Source organism: Orycteropus afer, unplaced genomic scaffold (genome assembly GCF_000298275.1).
Source record: "Orycteropus afer afer isolate SDZICR_OR568_19922 unplaced genomic scaffold, OryAfe1.0 scaffold00300, whole genome shotgun sequence".
Lineage (NCBI taxonomy): Eukaryota > Metazoa > Chordata > Mammalia > Tubulidentata > Orycteropodidae > Orycteropus > Orycteropus afer.
The window spans coordinates 428,027-443,437 of NW_006921887.1; the positions used below are offsets into that span (position 1 = coordinate 428,027).

Sequence of the window (15,411 nt, forward strand, 5' to 3'; positions counted from 1 at the left end):
GACTGCTAACCAGAAGGCTGGCGGTTTAAACCCACCAGCCACTCCTCGGAAGGAAGATGGGGCAATCTACTTCCGTAGTGATACTGCCTCGGAAATCCAAGTAGGGGTCGCTATGAGTCGGGTCTGACTCGACGGCATATAACAACAACACAACATCATGAACCTTAGGCTTTCTTCATTTTGTTTTGATCTGTTTTCTGATTGATCCCTTTCCAAGAAGTATTGAGGTATTTGTCTTCAATCTCATTAATTTCTCTCTGGATTCTCTCTCCAATCTCATGGATTTCTCTCTCTAGTTTTTGTGTCATTTCTAATTTTTCATTTATTTTGTCATTTTGCTCTTGTATTTTCTTCTGAAATTGTTCAAGGGTTTTGTCTGTGTTTTCCTTAATTTTTTCAGTCTTTTCCTTGATCTGTCTCAGTCCTTTGACACAGTACCTAAGTATTGTTCTTCTGAATTCCTCATCAGGAAGTTGCAATGCTGCTTTCTCCATCCCAGGGATATCTTCTGGATCTGTATCCTGCTCCCTTGTTTCTACCACTTTATCTTGCTTCTTTCTCTGGGCTGTTATGGTCTGTTGTGTCTGAGACATTGTGACGTTGTTTTTAGATCTCTATTAACTGTTTGTGAAGAGCAGTTAAGGGTGAGTCAGGCTCTTATTGGGGGTCATGTGTCATTGGCCAGTTGGTGCAGAAGGAAGTGGTGACTCTCACTTAGTAAGTGGAGCTACAGGAGGTTTGGGTGTGATTGTGTTGTATGGATTGCTGTCTCTCACTCAGTTAGACAGAAACAACCAGCTACCAGTGCAGTCTTCTATGCATCCCCTGGCTGGCAGGGCTGATTTTCAGGTTTATTCTTAGGTCCTTACACCACTGGGAAATATCCGAGCTGTCCGTGCCATCTGGATTGCTGACAAACCGTAGCTCTGAATGTCTCCTTTTTTGGTGTTTTCATGCTTCTACTAGTTGGAGTTTAGTCCACTTCCGTATCCTTCCTTTCAAAGCTTGGGGCTCCAAGATTATTTTCTATATCTGTGTTAGTTGGTTCCCCTTTTCTTTGTTGAAGAGGGTCTGTGTAGTTTGTCTGCCTATTCCTCCATCTTTAAGTGCTAATGCTTTTATTTCTTTGTTATATATTCTATGCAGTGAACTTGCTACATTGAGAATTTTTTTGTTGTTGTTATTTTCATTAGATCTTGCCAGATTGTTGATGGACATACATTAATAGCCTTTTTGAAAAGTAGTAAATACTGAACTTTTCACTGCTCCCCATTAGTAATCAGTGTTGTCACTGTTGGTAGTCTTTGCAATAACCAAACCAAACTCATTGCCATGGAGTCGGATCCAACTCATAGCAACCCCTCCTTGGGTTTCCGAGGCAGTATCACTACCGAAGTAGATTACCCAACTTTCCTTCCAAGGAGTGGCTGATGTGTTCAGCCAGCCTTCTGGTTAGCAGTCAGATGCCTTAGGCACTACGCCACCAGAGCTCCCAGTGTTTGCAGTAGGTGTAGTGCAGTACATGTAGTGAGCAGTACAAAGGAATAGTTGTAACAGGTGTAATGGATTAGTTCATTTTTGGTTCACTTTCCCTTTTTTTGACTTGCATGAAAGTCGAACATCTTTCCATGTGATGTTGACCATTTGGACTTTGCTTCTCCTTGTGAATTGACTGTTCATATCATTTGTCCTTTTTTTCCTTTTGAAATTTCAGTCTTTTTCTTCAGTTTTTGAAATCTCTTTCAATATTTTAGATATTAAACCATCATATGTTGTATTGTTCTTAAGTATTTCTTATTACTATCATTTATCTGCTGCTCTTTTCCTTTATTATTTCCATATTTCTTTGAATTTTTCTTCTTAACTTTAAAATTTTTCTTTTATTTGATTTTCCAAGCAAGTGAAATAAAGAGAAATGTTGAAAAATGCTGCTGCATTTTTGTAAAATTAAAGCTTTTATCAGTGTTTCTCAAATGAATTTCATCTCATAATCTGAAAAACATTATTATCCCTACACCCACTTTATCTTCTATTGCTTAAAGTGGGTGGCAGTGGGGAATGGCAGGGAACAATAGGATTTGTATGTTACTATAAACAGTAATAAAATAGTGAGATCAAAAAGTCCAATGTATTTTTATTGTAAAAATATAGAGAACATGGTATTCCTAATTCAACATTTTTCACATGTACATTTCAATAAAACAGTTACAACAACCATGTTGTCAACCATCAGCACTTTCCATTGCCAAATTTTCCACGTTCATAAATAAAAACTCAGTGCTGCCTAAAACACAGTTCCACTCTTTCCCCTGGCCCTATCCCCTGACTTCTGGTAACAGTATTAAACTCTAATTTCTATACTTTTGCCCATTGTAGGTATTTCATATTACTGAAATCATATACTGTTTATCCTCTGCTATTGACTAGTTTTACTCAGCATAATGTTTTCAAAGTTCATCCATGTTGTGTAAGGCGTAGTTCTCAGCTGTTCATGCTTTCTGTGGGTAAGAAATATTTGGAAGTTACATTATAATATTTTGTTACCAATCACTGATGTCTTTTTGGACTTAAGATACCTCATCTCCAGAAATAACATTAAGCTGGAATAAGCCAATCCTGGACATTCCAAGCAAAAGGACTCCTTTGACTGTATTGGAATCAGTTTGAGAGTTCAGAAGGAGAGCCAGGTGCATTTGGGCATTCCAGGAGCGTACACTGAGAGCCTGCTGCATGACGGACACTGTCTGTCCCAGGCAGTTGGAACCACTTGTTGAGAAATAAAGTGGTTGTAGTAATTGTTGTTGTTATGTGCTGTCAAGTCGGACCCAACTCATAGCGACCCCTCCTTGGGTTTCTCAGGCAGTATCACTATGGAAGTAGATTGCCCAACCTTCCTTCCGAGGAGTGGCTGGTGGGTTTCAACCGCCAGCCTTCTGATTAGCAGTCAAGTGCCTTCTTAGTCACTACACTACCAGAGTAGCAAATAAATAATTACAAACTGATAGGGTGATCAAGGAAGTCCTTTTGGGTGAGAGGATAGGTGAGGCCAGATCTGAAGGATCTGCTTGAAGAACAGAGTACAAGTGGTAGACATAACACACGGAGAGAGAAGAAAGCTTAATGTGCTAGAGGAAGTGATAGAAACAGACCCTGATACACATAAGATTGTGATAGATAGTTCAGGTGATATTAAAAACCAGTAGAGAAAAAGCTACTTCTTCAATAAATGGTGCTAGGAAAGTTGGTTAACCATTTGAAATAAAATGAAATATAAATTCTTACCTAAAAACATAACCCAAATAAATTCTAGATGGATTAAAGGTACACTTTTTTAAAGAACTCAAATAAGATAAATGAATATTGTTCTGTCTTCAAGATGGAGATTTCTAAGCAAAGAAGCATTAGATGGAGCAATATAGCGCTTACTCCGGAATTTTTATGTATTAAAAAAGGGAGGGGGCCATAAAGAATAAACTAAGAAAAACTATTTGCAGTATAAATGGCAATCAAAAAAAAAAACAATCACTGCTGTCGAGTCGATTCGACCCATAGCACCTCCCCTTGGGTTTCCGAGGCAGTATCTCTACAGAAGTAGATTGCCCAACCTTCCTTCGGAAGAATGGCTGGTGGGTTTTAACCTCCAACCTTCTGGTTAGCAGTCAGATGCCTTAGGCACTACACCACCAGAGCTGAGAAAGTCCAAAATTTTTAGGTGATAAGCTCAAAAAGTCCAAAATGAATGTCAGTAATGCTATTAAGGATGAAAAATGATAGCTTGGCTGATTAAAACCGTATTTTGAAAGCCTTGAGCTGTTTAGAAAAAAAAACACAACAAACCAGAACTTTAGTTGCCTTTGAAGGAGAGACTAAGGATGAGAGAAGACTTCATCGTAAACCCTTTGTTCCCTTCTGATTTTTTCCCCCTTTGATGCACTGCATGCCTAGTTTTTTAATCAAAGAAAAATGTTTGTATTTGAAAAGTAAAGAAGCCTTATACATTGTTACAAGGTTTTATATTTCTTTGTATCATTAAAAGAGTTCGCACAGGGTTTCTCAGCATTGGCACTATTGACATTTTGGGCCAGCTAGCTCTGTTATGGGGAACTGTTCTGTACATTGTAGGATGTTCAGTAGCATCTTTGGCTTCTCTATCCACTAGATGCCGGTAGCACTCCTATCCGCCACTGCTATAGCAACCAAAAATGTCTTCAGACATTGACAAATGTCTTTGGCAATCTTTGGGTTGCAAATTTGCCCCTGGTTGAAAACTAGTTCACATTACCCAATTTAGAAAATACTATGCCTAAAGAATATAAGTAAAACCTACACTCTTCTTCATAAAATGCTCTGCTGATAATTTAAGTATAGAATTGATTTCTGTTCTATGGAGAAAAATAAGTAACGTGATTAAGTGACCCCTGAAGTCGCACAGTAAGTTAATGGCAGAGCTAGAGTCCATGTTCCCAACAGTCCCTTCATCCCTTTAAAAAAAAAATACCTCTTAGAGACTTTATTTTTACTGAAGCTTTATATACACAGCACCTTTGTAGCTCCAAATTTATAAAGCTGTATGCAGTTTCTTTTCTGGTTTTGGATATTCATAAAACATTAATTTTATTCTTACAGACACAAAATGATTTCATGGTTATCTGCAATGTTGCAAAAATCCTAGAGCTGGTTGTACCATTAATGGAACATCCAAGTGAAACTTTCCTTGCCACTATTGAAGAAGATCTCATGAAGCTTATCATCAAATATGGCATGACTGTAAGCATTCAGTTGACCATCTCTTTACTGATTAGTATATAATTTGCAAATTATAACTTATTAGATAGAATAATATATCAAAATTAAGTTCCAGTGTATGTTATTATAGGTGAAAAGTATACACATGAAAGGTAAATTTTAATATATAGTACAAGTATTTTTGGTTTTGTCTAAATGATAACATTTTCTATTTTTTAGGTAGTACAACATTGTGTGAGCTGTCTTGGGGCTGTTGTAAATAAAGTGACACAAAATTTTAAATTTGTTTGGGCCTGTTTCAATAGATACTATGGTAAGTTCAGTGGCTGGGCTTCAGAATTATTCTACTAGGACCTTCAGTGTGCCTAAGTCATCTTTAACCTGTCCGATAAAAGATAACATCAAGGGAGTTGGAAGAGGTGCAGTTGTCCATGGTTTAATCTCAGAGGCAGTCTCTTCTATTATATTTTGTATTCCCTTAATAATCCACTTAGAAATTTGATAAATCCATAAGTAAAAGATTAGTAAATTTTCTGCTCACTGTGTAAAGTAAATTTTAAATATTAATCTTTTCTTAAGTTAACTCTTTCAGGCTCTACGCAATGCCCTCTTAATTCTAGACATACTTAATACTTAGAAGCATTAATGGACATTATAATTACTTAGTAGTGATTATTTGAACATAATTCAAGGATAAAGAGTTATTATGAATAAATATTACTTATTTTTATTAGGTGCCATTTCAAAATTAAAAAGTCAGCACCAGGAGGACCCAAATAACACTTCACTTCTAACAAACAAACCAGCACTTCTTAGGTCCCTTTTCACTGTTGGAGCACTATGTCGGCATTTTGATTTTGATCTGGAAGATTTTAAAGGCAACAGTAAGGTAAAAATCATAGTAATTACTTTATATGCTATAAACTGGTGGCACGGTGATTTAAAGTGCTTGGCTTCAAACCAAAAGGTGTGGCAGTCTGCTTCCATAAAGAGTTACAGCCTTGGAAACCATATGAGGCAATTCTGCTCTGTCCTACAGGGTTGCTGTGGGTCGGAATCAACGACAGCATTAGGTTTATGCTGTGGAAGCTAGAACTGTGTAGCTTTGTGAGTTGAGAATTAGTATAATGATCCAGGATGAAGGGAGGCATTAGAGTAGACTGGGTAGATGAGAATTCTAAAACAACGCTACTCGCTACTCGAAGCATGGATTGCCAGCTGATCTATCAGCTGTTTGTACTGGTCTGTGACAAGATAAGAAGTTTAACTACAAGTTATATCAGCTTTGTAACAAAAGACATGCTGTTTTCTATGAGAAGTTGATTTTTCTTCTCTTGTTTTGGTAAAACATTCTCAAGAAGAGGTATATTGATTTATACGTTGGCATAATAAGCTCTAGTGACAGACCAGTTATTTGAATTGCACTATTCTAAATTATATGAAATTTGTGATTTATCTTCTAGTAAGCATTCACATGTACAAGTTCTCCATTCTTTTAAGTATTTTTTTTTCCTTTATAGTAGAAAACTGATCTAAATTACTCACCTTGAACACATTTTCATGTGGTTCTTCCCCCCTAGGTTAACATAAAGGATAAAGTACTTGAACTATTGATGTATTTTACAAAACATTCAGATGAAGAAGTACAGACAAAAGCCATCATTGGTCTAGGTAAGTTGATTCTTTAAACTTCTGTGCATTTTTCAGCTGTTTGTGGGTGGAGCAAATTTTTAGATACTTTGACTTTAAATTGTTGTTTTATTTAAATATATTTCTGTTGGCTATAGAGTCTAGTGTACAGAATATGGGACCACCAGAGGTTAAAACAGTTGGGTTCCATTCTTGGGTCAGCCCTTAACTTCCTCAGTGACCTTGTATAAGTCACTTCTCTGTTTAGGAGTTTCCTCATTACAATAGAGACAGCAGTACTCTCTCCTGTCTCTACTTCATAGGGTTTCTTAAGAGCATAATTAAAGCACTTTAATAAAGACGATACAGAAGTATTTTTTAAGCTGTTCTTTTTCATTACAAAGCTTTGCCATTATATATCTGTACCCCTTCTGATTTAAAGTAATCGGCAGTCTACATAGCCTTTTACTTACGTAGAAGCACAAGTTAACCAACCCAAAAGAAACTTATTTGGAAACTTTAATTAGTTATCATTAACAAAGTTTGATGCTTATGGGCAATCAACTTATATTACGGTCTTCTGAACTAAAATGAGTAATAAAAGATTCTGAGTTACTAAGAATCATTAAATAATGTTTACTGATTTTTTAAAATAGATTTAAATCTTATTACTTTAGTCTTCCTTCATCCCTTTCACAGAATTACTTATAGCAAGAATGGTAAAAATTCAGAAATCACTTAACTAGGGACTTATATCAGTACAGTATTCCATCCGTTGTGGGCCTTGAAAAATTCAGCCTGACCTAAGTTCACTGGAGAGGCAATACTAATAATACACAGCTAATTCACAGAATTGTGGAACATTTACTCTCTAACTTAAAGAAGCAGTATAATTCAACAAATAGTGCCATAGACCAGTTAATCCAGTTAGTAAGACATCTTGCCTGGGCCATAGTTTACCCTGTGTGACCTTGGGCTAGTTATCTGATCATTCTATGCTTTGAGTTTAGTTTGTTAATTGCCATCAACAATATTATCAGATTATTAAGGATCTTTTTTCCCCTCTCAAATAAGCGTTATGTACAAATAAACATGGATAATCATATTAATTTTCTACTTATTAATGGTTTTAAAATTCAGCATTGTGGCTTCATTATAATGCCATATGGAAAAGATAGGAAGGTGTATTTTTAGCAGTTTATTTTAGAATCATCCTATTTAATCAAATGTATTTCAGTATTTTAAAAAAATATTGCCTACAGAGTGCCTTCTGCTAGGGATCTGGAAAATGTTTACAGACAGTACTTCTTAAATCCTGAAAACATCCCTTTGAGGTAGGTGGGTGGTAAATATTATTGTCCCCATTTTACAGATGGAGAATTGAGGCACAGAGAGATTATGTGACTCACCCAAGGTCATACTACAAGTCAGTGGTGGAGCCAGGACTAGAACCCAAGACTCCTGACTCCTAATCCACTCCCCTAGCCACTAGGCCCTGCTCCCTCCTCAAGGTTTCCTCTTGTGTGAAATTCTCCTTTGAAATACAATTTCTTGTTTTTAATTCATGGGGAAAGAAGTACCTGCTCTAATGCTTCTCTAGGTAAGGCCACTGGCATTAGTCATTTTAAGTTATAATTTTTTTGAAATAAGGAGCTCTTTATATAATTTACAACATTTTCATTAAATGCTGTTTAATTTTAGTAGGAATGAATCAATAGTTTTTTTTTTCCCTCTTCTTTAGGATTTGCCTTTATTCAGCATCCAAGTCTGATGTTCGAGCAAGAGGTAAAAAATCTGTATAATAATATTTTATCTGATAAGAACTCTTCAGTGAATTTAAAAATACAAGTGTTAAAAAACCTCCAGACCTATCTGCAAGAAGAGGATACACGTATGCAGCAGGCAGATAGAGACTGTAAGTGAAAATATATTTTTTAATTTCATATTGCAGTTACATTCAGCTGTGATAACTCTGTGACTCTCTCTGTCTCTCTCTCTCTTTTATTTTTTTTTTTTAATCTAGATACCTAAATATCCTTATCTATTAGATGAAGGAATTCCGCTAAATAGAAGGGTCCTTAGCTGAGGTCTATAACTAGGCTTTTAGGGTAACTCCCTACAGTAATACGTAAAATTCATATGTTTGCAAACATTAACATTTTGAGGGAGGAGAGGGATTATAGTCCTCATTAAATTCTCAAAGGGGCCTCTGACACAATCCAAAAGAAAGAAAGAAAAAAGTAAAAGACTAAGAACAGTTGGACACGTTGTGATTTTAGTTGCAGCCTGATTTTGGAGTATTTAGTAAACTTAGTATACATGGCACTTAATATGTGTTTACCCTATACTTCCTTTTGTAGGGAAGAAAGTTGCAAAACAGGAAGATTTGAAAGAAATGGGAGATGTTTCCTCAGGGATGAGTAGTTCCATCATGCAGCTTTACCTCAAACAGGTGCTTGAGGCATTTTTTCACACCCAGTCAAGTGTACGCCACTTTGCCCTAAATGTCATTGCACTGACTCTAAACCAAGGTCTTATTCATCCAGTTCAGGTAAGCATGCTTCATGGCAGCAGCACTTGCTAGAAGAAACAGACTGCTGTCATTTGATGACAGCATGATTAGAAAATAAGTAGTTCTTCTGTTCCTTCTGGGAGCTTCTGGGTGGCACGGGTGGTTAAGCACTCAGCTACGTCAAAGTTGGCAAGGCATTTTGAATTCACTCTGAGCAAAGTCCTGGAGATACACTTAGAAAAGGCCATAGCCCTTGAAAATTGGGTGGGGCACCATTCTACTCGAACACATGCGGTCCCCATGGGTCTGAATCAACTTGATGGCAGCTGGTTTGGTGTTTTTGGTTTATAATACTCTGTGTGAACCTTTGTCCTAAACTTTTAAGAATCTGAATTTTAGAATGTCTCTAAGGTTGTCTCTTAGAATGTCTCTTAGGTTTTCATTACAGCTAAATAATTATATATGGGTAGTTATAGTGTCTCTATTAAACAAACTTCCCATTTCTTTTAGTTTAAAAAAAAAAAAAAAAAAACTTTTTCTAAATAGGAATGATAGATTTGTATTAATCTTATCTCTAAGAACCAAAAGAATATAAAGTCAAGAGAGTTAAGTAGGTGTAAGGGTATAATCCAACAGTTAAGCAGGTTGAAGCTTTACTCCACAGAGAAGTGAATTATGTAATCTGAGCTTAGTATCATTGTCTGTAGATTGGAGGTGATGTCAGCTACCCAGGGTATGAAAGTGTTAATATGAGGATTAAATGATGTAGTGAAGATAGCTTAGTATTACTGAGGAATGGCGGCTAATACTGATTTATTGGGTATACTTCATTGGGGATGGTAAAGAGAGTGCCATAAGCTAGAGAAATGAATTTATTAGATAACCAAAGTCTGTAACCCTTTAGAATTTTTATTTTGGCTATTTTCTTGGAATTTTTTCTAAAATATTCTGTATTTAAATATTCTATATTCTTCTGTATGTCCTGAAACACAGCACCCTAATGATTATATACCTTTTTCTTGATGACTTGGAGTTTCTGGGTGGTACAAATGCATTGAGCATTTGACTAGTAACCAAAAGGCCGGAGGTTTAAATCCACCCAGAGGCAAATCTACTTACCTCTACATACTTCAGCATGTATTTCCTGTGAACAAGAACATTCTCTTATAAAACCGTAATACAGTTATCAAATTTTAACATTGACAGAATATTATCTAATACATACTTAAGCTAAATTTTACCACTTAAGCTATTGTTCTTTATAGCCTGTTCCCTCCCACCCTCCCTCCGTCTCTGTCTCCCTGTCTCTGTCTCTCTCTCTCTCCCCTGATTAAGGATTTAATCTATATGCCATTTAGTACCACGTCTACTTTTGTAAAGTCATTTTTTCATTGGTTGGTTTTCTGACCATTTCATTGCTATCTGATTCAGATTAACTTAACACACTAGTGGTCTTTTGTGTATAATGAATATTATACACAAAATAATGTTAATCAAAGTACTAGCTACCCAGCTTTCTGATCAGCAAATAAAATCTAAAATCAACTTAGTGGTAAAAAATTTTATATTTTCCTAGCTTTGAATATGGAAAACATATTAATTTTTGTCCTATATTATGTTTGGGAGCTCTGGTGGCATAGTGCCTAAGGTACTTGGCTGCTAACCAGAAGGCTGGCAGTTCAAACCCATCAGCCACTCCTCGGAAGGAAGATTGGGTGATCTACTTCCATAGTGATACTGCCTTGGAAACCCAAGGAGGGGTCTCTGTGAATCGGAGACAACTCAACAGCACATAACAACAACAGCATATTATATTTACATAGCAAATTCAGTCCAGCTTGAAAAATTGTTGATTTATGCATTTGAAGTGATTATCATAATCTTAAATGGGTATTCTTAGTGTGGGAAGCTACATAGAAAGGAAAAGTTCATCATTTTTCAAAAAGCACCAAAATATAGCCTTTATAGAAAGGCCTGGAAAGCTAAGTTAATTTATCCCAGACATACATTGAGTTTTAACTTATATTGAGATACATGCAGAGTTTTTTCTAATGTGGTATTTTATAAATCCTTTATTTTATTTCCAGTGTGTGCCATATTTAATTGCTATGGGCACAGACCCAGAACCAGCTATGCGCAACAAGGCTGATCAGCAACTTGTGGAAATAGACAAAAAATATGCTGGATTCATTCATGTATGTATTTTAAAGATGTGAAACAAATTTAAATTCAAACATATTTTCTTTGATAAACCATTTCTCTGATAAATGTCTTGCCCACATTCATAATTAGAAAGAAAAAAAAAGTTTTGCTCAACATTTACCTTCTAAGCTTCTAACTAAGTTTGTCCCTAGTGTGTTTGTTCTAGTTTAAAAGTAACTCTAAGAATGGGCTAGAGGTGATAGTCCAGCAAGCACACTGGACTAAAATGAAGAGGCATGGGTTCTAGTCCCTACTTGATGATCTTGGTGGTAATGGCTCTTCTGGGCCTCAGTTTGCAATAGCTAATCTCTGATGTTGCTTCCAGTGCTTGCATTCTGTAATTTCATTTTAAAATAAGAAAACCAAGTAAGTTAGTCTGCGAATACATTGCTCGAGGTATATTTTTAATTTGACTTTTAATTCCCATGACAAAAATGAGGATTTTATTCATTTCAGATGAAAGCCGTGGCTGGTATGAAGATGTCTTACCAGGTACAGCAGGCAATCAACACATGCCTAAAAGATCCTGTAAGGGGTTTCAGACAAGATGAGTCCTCTAGTGCTTTGTGTTCACACCTTTACTCCATGATCCGTGGAAACCGCCAACACAGACGAGCCTTTCTAATTTCTTTGCTCAACCTCTTTGATGATACAGCAGTAAGCATGAAAAAACTTACTATTTTAAGAAAATAAGTGTTCTAACAATTTTATATCTAAATTATTCACCCTTCTTAAAATATTACCACTTTAGTAATTAAAAGTGACTGTGTTAGCTGTGTATTTCCTTAAGTATTTACAAAGTATATGTCAAAACTGAAGGGGAAGTTTTACATGGAAATAAATATGAGGAATAAAATATAATATTTTCTCTCTACTTTAAGTATCTTACAAAATTTGATAACAGTTTCTTGTAAGCATACCTTTAAATAAGCTACATCATTGAACTATCTCTTTGGGAGATAGAGTACGTAAATAAATAACTAAGATGAATTCCTCTCATTTCTGTAGATCACTGATACCGTTAGAATAGCTGCTCTAGGTTCCTGGCCACTGAGATGCCTAGTTGTTCAGCTAGACTTCATTAGCAAAGAGCCCACTTTTGTATAAGTATCATTTTGACACTTACTGTCCCATACCATAAACTAAAAAAGCAGAAAAGCCTTATTTTTTTTATGTCTTAGTTTATTTATTCATTTTACACAAACATTTACTCAGCACCTGCTGTGTATAAGGCATTGTGCAAGGAGCTGGGAATAAAAAAAGTAAATAAGATAGATGTCATCTCTGCCCAAATAGAGGTTACCAAATTTTTGCGCAAATAACATCCATGTTAGCAGCGTTTTTGCAGAATGAGCAACCCACTGTCCCACAAGTTTCCTGTGTGTGCTGTGCACCTTACATGCATGTGCATGTTAGTTATGTAGGCAGAAATAGAGTAGTCTGTGTGTGGCAGCTTTAAAAAAACCAAAGAGATTTCTTACTTAATCACTTACAGCTTGTCTTTATTGCTACTCCAACTTTTTTATTTTTTTTTTTTTTTACCATGGAGCAAAATTACAATTTTGTGTGTATCTACCTTACTGAATTCCTCTTCCTTTTAAGAGCTACATGAAATTTTGGGATCTAGTAAATAAATATTACAAGCATCTATTTCAGAAATGCCAGCAATATCATTTAATCAGCATCATCATATCATCATCATCAGTATTTAGCTTTCATTGTGTGTAGGACACTGCTAGGAGTGCAAAATGATATGAGACCTCTAGATGCAAAATGATACGTACCCCCTATATTCAGTGAAAGACTGACAAAATAAAGAAAATACATAATAATCAAGGTTAGCATCTCCTGGCTGCCAGGTAATTTATATAAGTAATATACTCCAGTACCTATCTCTCTGGAGCTTCACTGTGGTTTCACTGCCTTCTGTATGCCATCAGCTGAATGTTTGCCATCTCCGCATGTGAAATGCTAAGCAGGAGGTCCAGTACTTGCTTCTGGCTACCTCCAACAAAGGATGTCAGAGGAGGAACAAATCACTAAAGGGCAAGAGGGATAGATGAGGTGGTGGATCTGTTTAGTAAAGCAGAGGAGGAAGGTGTTTAAGATGAGTGAAAACACAAGTACAGTTCAACGATAAGAATGCGTGGAAAATAATGCGAAGATGGTTATTTGACTGGAGCAGAAAAAGTCTTGTAGTAAGTAAAGTGTAGTTTATGGAGAATTGAAAGTATGTGAATAAACTGATGAGTATAGGTACCAAAGAGCATTTTAGGAACATGGGTTTGTCCATAATGTGTTCACACTTGAGTTAAAAGGGACTGACATGATATCCATAAGAAAAGATAGAATGGTCAGTAGGAAAGAATAAATAAAATGAGACTGTTAGAAAAGGAGTGTTAGTCGAGGAGAAAAAGAAGTAAAACATAGGGTGGGATTATTGGTGAACCTGGTGAACAGAAACAGATAAGCAGTGAGGGATAAAAGCATGTTTTTAATGATTGAAGAGTGGGTAGAGAAAACATGGAAGGGGCATCCCTAGACTATTCTTTTAAGAAGTTCGAATTTGAAAGGAAAGAGCAATAGAGAACTTTGGTGACCAAAGTGGAAGAATTTTAAACAATTTTGAAAAGGCTTATTTAGAGGAGCCCTGAACATTTTCAGTTTTAGGGTAAAAAACCCTATAGATTACAGTGTTAAACCTACAGATGAGGTGTAGGATTCTGTGTCTGCATTTCTCCAATTTTAACATGTATGTGGTAATACATATTTTTAAATGAAACATACAGTGAAAATCTTAAGAATTGAAGAGCTAATTGATTCCATCTGTCCTGTGAGAGTTATGTTGCTTCTGTTCAGTTTTATGTTGTTTGGACAGCAAGAGAGGGAAGTCAGTGTGAGGGGAGTGTTTTTGGTCACTAGTTTTTCCCTCTCTTTTTTTTTGAGTTATAAATATTTCAAAAAGGAAACTGAATATTAACATGTCTTTCTGCTTATTTTCTGTATGATCATAAAATGCTGAAAGTCTGTTTAAGTTACTTCTTCTTAAAGCAAACAACTAGCAGTCACCTTATTTTTCCTCTTAAATTTTGCCAACCTCGTGTGAAACTGGTGGCACTGTCAAAACCACTCTGAAACTCTAACTTACATGTTCAGAGGAAATTGACAAATGTTTTATGAATACATGGTGTTTTAATCCACATTTTTTGTACTATAGTACCACTTATTTTATGGCTGAATAGTAACTGTGTGTAACTGATCTCCATATGGGTTAAAGTTTAAGAAGCGCAATGACAGATAATTGTGAGTGTATACTTTCTAGCATGGTGAGGATTTGTCATAAAGAGCCTATATACTCTCTAAGAAAACTTGAGGGAATTTCACTTGGGCGCACTAAAGAGTTTCACCTCTTCCATCTTAAGGCAAAATGAATGGTGTAAGTCATTAGAAAGTCTCCTAATCTTGGATATAATATTAATTTGTAAAATTCATTTCTATTCCCCTGCCTTCCTTTTTCTTATGTCCCTCTGAAACATTAACTGAGGTGAAAGTGCCCTGTAATATTTGATCTAAAACACCTTCTTGCATAGATTTCTAGATTATCCACTAAATATGTGTACCTTTTTTTAAAATTTACAGAAAACAGAAGTGAATATGCTCTTGTATATAGCAGACAATCTAGCCTGTTTTCCATACCAGACACAGGAAGAACCGTTGTTTATAATGCATCATATAGACATTACACTCTCAGTTTCTGGTAGTAACCTACTGCAATCATTCAAGGAGGTAAGTTACACACATTGCTATTCTTAATGCATCTGTCAAAGGTCGGACATGCTGTTTTCACGTTTTTGTTTCTCATTGTTCTTTTTCTTTTCACAGGCATATAAATTTTTTCTAAATGAGCTTGTTGAAATCTGGGCAGTACTTGAATTGGAGAGAGGAAGTAGATTGCTATTTCATTTCTAAAGACCTGAAACCATCCATTTTTTCACTAATTGGACTTTATATAGAGATAGATATAGATTGTTCTATTAATAAACTATCCTACTTCCTTAATTCTCTCACTTTAAGCACTGGTCATAAGTGTTTGGTGTCCATTCTTGTACTCATTTTAACCCCACTTTAAAGCACCTGACTGTTGGGTGACTCTGGTAGTGCTGTAGACTGCGCAGTACACATAAAGACAGATTTTGCTTATGTTCCACGCAGCTCAGAAAATTGGTTCTCGGCACTAGCATCAGAGTCGCTTACTGGGTACCCACAACACTCAGTGAATTTCTTGTTATAAACCTTGTTTTTTTTTTTTTTTTTTTTTTTTT

The 15,411-nt window shown here is 35.8% G+C and overlaps 1 protein-coding gene across 1 annotated transcript in view; it reads left to right on the forward strand.

Annotated features, from left to right (window-relative positions):
- Positions 1-15,411, forward strand: part of NIPBL (NIPBL cohesin loading factor) — a 146,303-nt gene that overhangs the window by 125,006 nt on the left and 5,886 nt on the right. Inside the window, exons 34-42 of the mRNA XM_007951572.2 lie at positions 4,627-4,767; positions 4,966-5,059; positions 5,481-5,635; positions 6,327-6,417; positions 8,117-8,290; positions 8,736-8,926; positions 10,975-11,082; positions 11,546-11,746; positions 14,729-14,875. Of these exons, the coding sequence (XP_007949763.1) occupies positions 4,627-4,767; positions 4,966-5,059; positions 5,481-5,635; positions 6,327-6,417; positions 8,117-8,290; positions 8,736-8,926; positions 10,975-11,082; positions 11,546-11,746; positions 14,729-14,875 (1,302 nt within the window). The remainder of the gene's footprint in view (positions 1-4,626; positions 4,768-4,965; positions 5,060-5,480; positions 5,636-6,326; positions 6,418-8,116; positions 8,291-8,735; positions 8,927-10,974; positions 11,083-11,545; positions 11,747-14,728; positions 14,876-15,411) is intronic.